This window comes from Anneissia japonica, unplaced genomic scaffold, assembly GCF_011630105.1.
Source record: "Anneissia japonica isolate Jap-2015-1 unplaced genomic scaffold, ASM1163010v1 scaffold585_len4108843_cov191, whole genome shotgun sequence".
NCBI lineage: Eukaryota > Metazoa > Echinodermata > Crinoidea > Comatulida > Comatulidae > Anneissia > Anneissia japonica.
Genome location: NW_022716829.1, coordinates 1,139,218 through 1,149,652, shown reverse-complemented (window position 1 = coordinate 1,149,652; position 10,435 = coordinate 1,139,218). Strand labels below are relative to the sequence as shown.

The 10,435-nt window shown below is 33.3% G+C and overlaps 1 protein-coding gene across 2 annotated transcripts in view; it reads right to left on the bottom strand.

The window, feature by feature from the left end:
- Positions 1-1,751: 1,751 nt before the first annotated feature.
- The window catches only part of LOC117109892 (adenylyl cyclase-associated protein 1-like), a 13,730-nt gene continuing 5,046 nt past the window's right edge, over positions 1,752-10,435 (bottom strand). For both annotated transcript variants that reach the window (XM_033252350.1, XM_033252351.1), the window contains exons 5-12: positions 9,668-9,744; positions 9,132-9,237; positions 8,172-8,334; positions 6,056-6,246; positions 5,362-5,482; positions 4,462-4,544; positions 3,848-3,994; positions 1,752-3,054 (exon numbers count right to left, since the gene is read on the bottom strand). In XM_033252350.1, coding sequence (XP_033108241.1) covers positions 2,971-3,054; positions 3,848-3,994; positions 4,462-4,544; positions 5,362-5,482; positions 6,056-6,246; positions 8,172-8,334; positions 9,132-9,237; positions 9,668-9,744 — 972 coding nt within the window. In that variant the 3' untranslated portion in view covers positions 1,752-2,970. The remainder of the gene's footprint in view (positions 3,055-3,847; positions 3,995-4,461; positions 4,545-5,361; positions 5,483-6,055; positions 6,247-8,171; positions 8,335-9,131; positions 9,238-9,667; positions 9,745-10,435) is intronic.

Sequence of the window (10,435 nt, the reverse complement as noted above, 5' to 3'; positions counted from 1 at the left end):
AAATAAATTGAATATTGATTAATCGTATTGTAAAATATCACTTTAGTTTTATAACAACAAGTAATGTTCTATAAAATGTCTTCTTGTTTAAAAAAAGTGAAAAAAAGTGGCCTTGAGAAAATCTTTACCTTATCTACCAGAATTATAGTACTACATGTGCTGAATACATTTCCTGACCTTCGCAGAATTGTTGTCCTTTCTTCGATAAGCGCGTAATCGCATGTTATAAATCAAAGTTTTAACATTCGTTCAAAATGTTATTGCTCTGCAAAGAAATTATTCTAGACTCGCTTCTAGAGCACATCCGGTCGGTAGGCGCGCTTATGCAAATGTAGCTACGGCTTAGCAAATCAAGAATGAAGAGCTCCGGATGATTGCATTCTTATGATAAATTGGAGGATGAATGTGGGCCCAAATAAAGCATGAAGTGAGTTCGTGAGAGAATCACTTTAATTCGAATTTAAAATGTCAACATGAGTATTCGTATTTGCGTTATTTTAATTACATCACTTTTGCTTGACGACAGCATTTGGATCGGATTATCAAGAAATCGTTATAAGATTTGCAAGTAGATAACATTTAAAATGGATTCTTAATGAAATGAATCAATTAAGAAATAATTGAAACATAATCTGAGAAAAATGACAGTAGGAAATGAGGCCCACGCCAAGGGAAAGAACATATAAAGTAGAGCATAATGAACTAGTCCCAAAGACACAAGCTATGCCGGTACCTTTATAGTTACTTCATCAATCGAAGTACTTAATGCTCCAACCAACACTTAACTAGCTGGTTGAGAGCTATTGTTCCTGCTTCTTGTGCTGAAGACCCGGGTTCAAACCTATCCATCCTCAGGTTTTAATTGGAGTCTGATCGCTTGGCTCCTCGAATAACCCTCATACTGAAAGTATGGTGGGCTAGGGTCAACGATTTTTATCCGTATGTGTACGTCCGTTATATAACAGAGCATATGGTTATATGTTGTAGTTAAGTTGAGTGGCGCTGCACTGCGGCTGCCGTGGGTACCCAGCCCAAATTTCGGATATCCGATTAGATGAGGACCACACTAATAATAATAATTATTATTATTTACTTTTTATTATTATTATTATCATTATTACTCTTTGAAATCTATGCTCTGTTCCTTCATATTATTATTATTATTATTATTATTACTGTTTGAAATTTATGCTCTGTTCCTTCATAATATAGACAATTTGGATACTATGATCACTTTAGACAGTACAGTCAATAAAATCATCAGAGGAAATGAATATCATAAAATATTAGACCTAAATCGGAATGTGATACAATGACTTATACAAAACTATTAGGTTTATTGCAGCGACAATTTGTATAGTTTTTAAAACTAAAGAACTTAATATTTAAGCGATACTGTTGATCAAGTCTTGAGGATATCACATGACCATGGAGTAATAAGTATAAACTTATTCCTCTATGATTGGACACACGGCCTTAAGGTTCTCCACTACTGTATTTCTCTACAGGGCTCAATACCTTTTTTTCTTTCCTTTAATTCATCTTCCTTTGAATGTGGCTACTCACTTAGAGACAAATTTAACCTCGCAAACACCCAGTGAATGAAAATCAACTGTCCAATGCATACATGATATATAATTTGTTACACAATCTATGCATTCTTTATTATGCTTCTCCCATTTTAACTCATGAAACGAAAAAAAAAAAAAAAAAACAAACAAAAAAAAAAAAAAAAAAAATCCGCTACGAGATGTTAGTACAGTAGTGAACTTTATTGCTTTAAATAATCAATTATAAATTTGCTGAGAATGCAAAATGTAATTTATCCTAAAAAAAAACACCTAAAAACAAACACATAAGCATCAGATGTGTCGTTTTGTACACAACAATAAACCAAACAAAAAAAAAACACATTCAATCATATTGATACATTTCATAAGCTTGCTTAATGTACACCTAATCTTTGTTTGATAGCAAGCATACACAATTTCATCTAATCCTCATAACTGTTCTATGATCTTTAGTCTATGTTTAGACCAATTTCTATGACCAAGTAAGTCTTTGTTTTCAAGCTGGAATTAATCATTTTTGATAACAAGCATACACTTCGTTCCACAAAGTTTTAAATGGCTATACTTAAGCCCAGACATTATATCTGTCTTAGAAACCAGTGATTACAAAATGAATCACATTTTAATCTAGCACAGTTGCCCAATTTGCAATTTGTTTTTACATTAGATGTATTCAATCCTTGATTCAAGCTCAAAAGAGTTGCATAAATTACTAGTCACATTTAAATGACCTAAGCAAAAACAAAACTATAGAGGCACATTAAATGAAAATTACATGATTCTATCTAAAGTCTCAGTTTTAACAGAAATAGTCTAATTATTTGTAAAAATCAATGTAAATTTAAAAAAAATAATAATTAAACGAATAAGCTTTTAGAAGAGAAATTAAATATTTAAAGATTAAGTATTTTGATAAGAAACTTCATTGTTTGAATATGAAAATTATAAGCAAAGAATATTATCATTAAGTTTTACCATTAACTATTAATCCATAGCATTAATGATATTACTGTAATAAGAATCACATACATCATTATAAAACATCTTTTAAGTATAGTTTAAAAATAATGCCGATAAAACATTATAAACAATCATTATTTCAAAATAATCAGTCATTGTCATCATTGTTTTAAAACACTGAATTTTTATGGTATATTATTGTAAAAATTTGGACGAAAGATAAGAAAAAAAAATAAAATTGTTTAAAAACAAGAGCTTAAATCTAGAAAACCTGTTAATTCATGCACCTTCGTTTTTATGGTAAAAACATGTATAAAAGCAGAACCTAAATACATCTATCTGTACAAGTAAATCAATTCGAAGACTAAAATTTGGTTTTATTTTTTGCAAAAAAAAAGAAAAACATTTTCTTGTATCCTTCGATTTACTCCTGGTAAATTTAGGCAACTTGATCATGAAGTTCCGTTACCAGCTTCTTACCGTTGTATGTAGAAATAAACTGTTCAGGAACTGGGTACTCAGTCTGTTGGAGAAAAACAACAATGTAATATCTCACATATTTATATATATCTCACTATTATAATAGAGCCTGGGATTTTCTGAATGCTACCAACTGTGCTATGAAGACAAGTTGGTGTACTCAAAACTGGCCACAAAAGAATTCCCCTATCAAAATATTATCAAAGAGTATAGAATTGCAAGAAGTCCGACTGTCAAATTCCCTTGAAACGCAATCCTTTCTTGGAAAGTACTACAAACTAGAGGGCGCCCTTCAAAATAATGTGAAAGGCATTTGTATAGAAATTGTGTTGTATCTATAGAATGTATGTTTAAGTTTCAAACTCTATTCAAATTCTAATAGGGCGCTTCCTATGTTGTGGTAGTACTCTGTTTTTCGTTTCATGACGTAACAACTTCCATTTGAGTGTTTTTATAATACCATTTTTCTTTTTTTTTTTTAGTGTGCCTCCTTTTTTAAATACCATTATTTTTTATTTATTTATATTTACCGTTAGACCCCACAAACCACATAAATATTCAAGTTTATTTTAAAAATGTTGTCCCTTTAAAGTCTCTTTACTGTATCGCTAATTAAAAGCAGATCGTCAGCATAAAGAAGATGATTTAAATAATAGTCTTCCCTAGGCAATTAAAATATATTTAAATGCTAATTTTAAGCAGGTGTCATTAGATGTGGCAATGTAATGCTGTAAAGTTAATTGGAAGATTGAGAGCTCAGAATGTTTCCATTTTTTTGTGGACTGGCTCTTACAATGCGGCACTGTTGGTAAAAATCATTGAAGCATGTAACTTACATAGTCCCCTGCATCTCCTTTAGGAACCAGAACGTTCATTTCTGATGACTTTGCGGTGATGATCTGGGTGCTCAGTGATTTCTCGCTCAAGTAAACCATACAACCGTCTGTTTTGTCAATATTTATAGTTGGAACATGACCAGTCACCTATTTAAATACAGATAATAAAAATACTGGTATAAATACTATAATAATATTGTTCTTTAAATAATGTGCAAGCGTTTAGTCTAACTCTTCAAGTGTCTCGCATTCGGCATGTGACTCACTTGGGTCTGTCTCACGCTCTCATGCTTAAGTACCAAAATCTCGCACATAAATGTAATGCTAACAGTATTGGAAAGGGGCAGGGGGGGGGGGTGTCGGAACTGTGGGTGGGAAACATTGAGCCCCACACACTAAAAGTCTCATGCCTGCAAATTTGTCTAACTACGAATCTGGACTGTGACTGCCATAGTTCTCTAATTTACGGGTTATTACTCATGAAGAATGAGTTACTTCACTTCCCCATACTGTAAATTAAAATCTAAATGTTTTGCTAAACCTTTGAATATTCTATTATCCTGGTTGTGACATACATTATTCCAGGTCAATTGAAAAGCTAAGGGTACCCTTACCTGAGCCTGCATGCTCTGACAATTAATAAAGTCCAGGGATGATACTGCATCGTCGAAAACAAGAGCAAATTTCTTACATCCATCTACAGGAAACATTACAACAACAAAAAAGAATTGATTTTTGTTAAAAAATATTAAGATTAAAATTGTTAGGAAGAATATTATTATGATACACTAGAGTCATAAATGTATACAGTAGCTCAATATTTTGAAAATTTAAACATAGCTTTTTAATTTCAACTGTTTAATTTGTAATTGTATAATAAAAAAACTGCAAGTTCGGTTTTAATTTCCGTCTCGTTTTCTGTTGCACAGTTAATCTACACTGTTGCTACACAGCACAGCTGCCCCGACACAATCGGGAAGGCACCCTGATTCTGTCTACAACAAAATCAGCAAAGTTGAGCAAGGGTCAACCTTCAGCAATGAATTGTAACTATTGACCAATCATCAGCCGAAGTTAGATATTGACATCATCAGCTTTTCTTGGAAAAGGAGATGAACGATTATGAACGTGCAATTTGGCAACGTGATGATAAAGAGATCTTTGATCAACAATCACTTTTCTACGATTGGAGAATATCATAGCCTGTATGATAAATCAACAGCAGATTTAAACAAATATTAGAGTAGAATTTAAAGAGAAATGAATGGTCTGCAGTCCCCAAAATTCAACAGTACAACAGCATTTGGACGTACAGGCTTAGCCTAGCTAGGACTGCCAGTGGTAGGTAGGGAGTAGTACTACTAGGTAGGCAAACAGGCTAGTTATACTAGCATGGGCCTCTCTCAAAAACCAACAAGCTATTGAAGGTTGCTGACGACTATCGGCAACTGTCGCCGATAGGGTGTAGTGATTTTATGGAAACCGAGCTTTACATCCCGTTCAAAGTAACATACCTAATGTGATGGAGTTGACCTTCCCTTTGACCTGTAGGACACTATTTGTACATTTAAACACGTAGATCGTATGTTTCATCTCAGGTTCGATTTTTAATTCCTTGTTATTCTCTTGGTATTCCTGTAAAGTGAAATGAACAAGTCATGAAAAGGTTGAAAGCTTTGCTAGCTATTAATCGGTTAACATTCTATTTTTATGACACTATTAATAGTTTTGGAAATATCAATGGAGTGTTTGGTGTGGTGCTGGTTGTACAAAACTCTGAACTTTAAGGTCAGGGTTTCAAATTAATCCCATGCTATTCATTTTGAGGATGATTCCAAAGCAGACCCGTGTTTTTTTGGCTCAAAATAATTCTAAACTGATAAAACAAAATCTTACAAAACGTGAAATTCATTAAAATAAATTATATTCAGGAGATTTCAGACAAGGAGGTAGGTTAAGATGATAGTGATACTAGGCCGGGTTTAGCAATTGACAGGTTAGTCTAAGTTAGTTATTTACTGACATTTGGTAAATGCAAAAATTAATTCAGGGCAAGAGTGACAGTAATTCTGCATGCCATCCATTAAGTATAATGATTTATTATAGAAGGAGTAAGCATTTCAATATGTTGCTTAGATCCAATTTGTAAAATAGTTGCCATAAATTTGAGGTTCTACTACTGCATAATGAGCACAGCAAAATACTTACAACAACCCACTTCTTTCCCCCTAGTAATTCCAGAACAGGTGGCTTCTTTGTGACCGGGGCCTTGACGGCAGATGTGACCTTAGCAGTAGGGGCTTTGTAGGGTTTAGGACTCTGTGATGAGGCTTTAGGGGCTTGAGACCTCAAATTAGGGTTTTTATGAGTTTTCATCGTGTCATCCACATGCTTTAAACCTAAACAAAACAGAATAAGAATGAAAAAAAAATGTTTTGTTAAACATCAGTGTTTTTCTTAGAAGCACATGAGGCCGAACAAAAATTGTATATTTGACCATCGTCCTCACTATCCATAGAATAAGCTACTGTACCACATTAATTTGTTCTTTAAATTTCCACTCCCCAACCTACACCATGGGAGAAGGTATTATTGAGGGTTACCCCTCTCTATCTAGGGAAAAAATAATAAACTTAAACTGTTACAGATGACTAATTATTTAGAGTAGCTATATATGTTTTTGCTATGGCACTATTATTATGAATGAAAGATGTAAATTTGGCTTGGCACACATTTTTGTGCCTCTGACCATAAAAATGATCTCCAAAATTGCTTCCAGAACCAAAAGATAAATGTATGTCAATATGTAATCCAACACTGTCTATAACACAGATGGGTAAAGTGAAGCCCAACCCGACAGCAACTTTTTTGCAGCCAGCGAAAATGTATTAAAAACCCTATGTGCGAGGTCCACCAAGTAACATTGGGTAGAATACACCTTGTTTTTTGCAGCCCGACGCCGACCATCTTTAAAAAGTAGTATTAAAGCGCCATTCCCGGCAAAATTTCACTAAAAACTGACTTTTTTAAAGAAAATATGCATTTGCATTACTCCAATTTTTATAAATCATGGAAAAATATTGGCATGAATTTTAGTTTTACGCAAAAGAATAAAAAAAATGATAAATACAGACTATTTCTCATAAAATAACACATCTAGATGTGTATAAGAGACAGCTAGCCTACTCGTACCAACGCCGCATGTCGCGACGCTGGGAGTACTATTCAGCGTTTTTACTATATTTCTAGGTTTCCTATTTCTACGTTTAATCGGCTCATGTCTCAGCCACAATATTTTGAGGGCAATATTATTTACGAACCCAGTTAAACTTATTTACTAGCCTATTTCAACGTGCTAATTATTACACTTAGACGACGCTTGTTGTAGACTGGCATACTGTTTTCGGAAATAAATACCATTTTATACACATGCGCAGATCGATTCGCCAGCATCGAGTCATCGCCAGCAGCAGCGAGTCGCCAGCAGCGAGATGTCACTGCAGCAAAACACTATTGTACACGGTACCAACGCTGTTCTAATATAGACAATGGGATCGTGTCTCATAGTATTTGTTATATTTTTATTATTCATTATTTTCACTTGACTGGCATAAATAATTGTGTTCGAAGAACATTTCATGCAGTTTACTTCGCAGCACTTCACTTGCAATTTGCAATTTCTAGTTTTACATTTTTTTCATTCTTAGGAATGTCTAAATTCAGTAAAACTAGCAATTCCGTATTATATTTATAAATCTTTATAACATTGTACAAAAATTAGATTTTTCTTAAAAACTAAAATTTTGCCGGGAATGGGGCTTTAAAACTGGGAATAAACTCGTGTAAAAGCAACGCTTGGAGGTTTTTGCAAGCACACTGGAAATATCGAAGTTTACGTGCGGCCCTTGATGTTAGATCAAAAATTCACTTTGGCCCTCCGATCGATTTGTATGCCCACCCCTGGTCTATAACCTTTTTCCAGATCTCTTGACAACAAAAACTTTAATACATATAACATATTTCCTCGGGTGTAAGCCCACCATGGGTACTGTATAACCCCCATTACCTACTTTATGCCCACTTTTATGTACCACCCTTTCCTTGGATAAAAGCCCACGGTATGACTTTTAAAAATCTTTTCAGAAAAAAAAAACTATTGGCTTTGAATTAGGGATAGAGTGCAAAAAAATTGCAATTTAATTAAATAGTGGATTCCCCAAGTAAAAGCCTACCTCTAAAAATTGGGTCAGTTTTGGGTCCAAGGGGGGGGGGGAAAGGAAATGGCCTTATACTAGAGGAACTAAGGGAGTTGCAGAGTACATACCACTTGAGATAGCTGTTCCTTTCCTGATCTCATCAAATAAGGCAGATCGACTTTCGGAACCACCAGCAGGTGGAGCTGCACCCGGAGCTGGTGCTTGGACTGGAGGTGGTGGGGGCGGCCCTGGCGCTGGTGCAGAACCTATTGCTGATGCTGGGTCTTTTCCCTGTTAAAATAATAATAAATAAAGAATAATTATAGATAATAATATTTCTTTTAATAATAACAGCAGCAATAATTAGGAGTCACTCTATGGAATTAAAAAATTAGCAAAAAAACTCCTACCAGTCGATTTGGTCTTCACAATTGTTACAGATGGATAATTAGTAAATACGACAGCCAAACGTTTTATTCTTATTTTGCTCTACTCAAATAAATTATAAAATGTAATTTCAGTAAAAGAAATAACAATCCCATAAGTAGTGTAATATGAACAAAATATTTGGAAAGCATCTGTGATATAAAAAGTCAAATTTTTCACTGATTTTTATTTTTACTATTCAGCAATTTACATATAAAATACAAGAAAAAAAATAAATAAATTGAACTCTCTAAATACAGTTCTCCATTTAATTAAAGACACATCCAAGTAAACACCACCTACAATTAAAGATTACTTTTATGTGGCCCTGGATGAACACCTATCTTTTATCTTTATAATGATTAATTTTCTAATTAAAGACCAGGAAAACCTTGGTCCCTAAAGTGGTCTTCAATTAGAGGGAGACATGTAATGTATTTATAAAATGACAAACAAGATACTGTACAAGAATAACAACACTGCAAATGAACAAAAAAACAAACATAGACACATTTTAGGTCTTCAGGACAGACAAAATTGAGGAACATTGGAGTCAGTAGGGCATGTAAATCAACCTGGAACAGATACTGTACCAGATTTCCCATTATCCAATTACATAGTTTATTTATCTATTAGGCATACATAGTAGCAGCAATTTGTACCTGTACATTCCACTGTAGACCAGCACTGAAGAACTCAATGATGTACTTTTGTAGGCCTTTGAACATGGCTTTTAGCTTAAGTGTCCAGTCTTTTTCTTCAGGCACTCTGAAGAGAAAAAAAAAGATGGCAACATCAAAATGTTTTAGTGCACTTATCTTTTTCTTCACAATTTGATCTCATTTTCTTTAATAGTTACATAAACACTCAGAAAACATGAGTTAAAAACATCAAAGTTTACCAAAATAAATACAAAAACGTTATGAAAAAATCATAATCTAACGCCAACCTTTAAATGTCACTTGAACACAATATATTGTTTTTTTTTCCTTTTTGGCACCACAGTTTGTAGTACTCTACTGTCAAGGATATGTTATACTTATTATCAATTAATTTATATCATTATTATCATTGATTATGATTATGATTTTATTATTATAGTTGTTGTTAGCTATTTCATTGTTGTTAGCTATTTCATTGTTGGTGTATTATTAATCATTATTGTTATCATTATCAACACTGGCGCCATATTACTTACTTATCTTTAAGAATCCTGTTGGTATAGAACTCAGCTGCACCTGCCATATCCCTTGCAAAATTTTCCGGATTTTTCATCTAAAATAATAAAAAAAAAAAATACACAATTTTAGGAAAAGAATATTTCAAACAAACATCCATTTTAGGCAACAATATTATTATCTTTTGACTCAAATGCATAAAAAGATACTGGGCTACAATATACTTAATGCAAGACACACCTCATTTTTAATTACCTCATTTTAATTGGACGGTTTTAATTTTGTTTTTAATCTGATTGGTCGGTTTTTATTTACTTCTGTTATACTTCTGTAAATATTGTAAATATATATGGATGGGTGAGATTTTCTCATCAGTGTTCTTGAAAATGATCAAATAGATCGAAACGTTAAATCTCAAAATGTCTGTCTCTTTTCGGAGTTACTGTCTTTTATGTTTTATTTAACCCTCTAGATACCGTCTTCGACTGTAATCAAAATTGACCTCAAACCGAGAATTCCCATTTTCGACTGCAATCGAAATTTCTTGACTAAAAAATAGGTGGTTTTCAAATCGCTCTTCTGTTTTTATTTTAGCTCCAATACATCAGAAATTTTGAACATGCATGTGTGAAGCTTTTGTCTTTCGAAATCTGTGAAGAACTCACATGCGCTTATATAAAAATTTTTAGAAATATCAATTTGAAATCGTTATTAATTTCAAAAATTTTTCGAAATGGCCGCACAAGATGTGTACACAGCTGAGCAAGCAATTGACCGGATTTTTGATT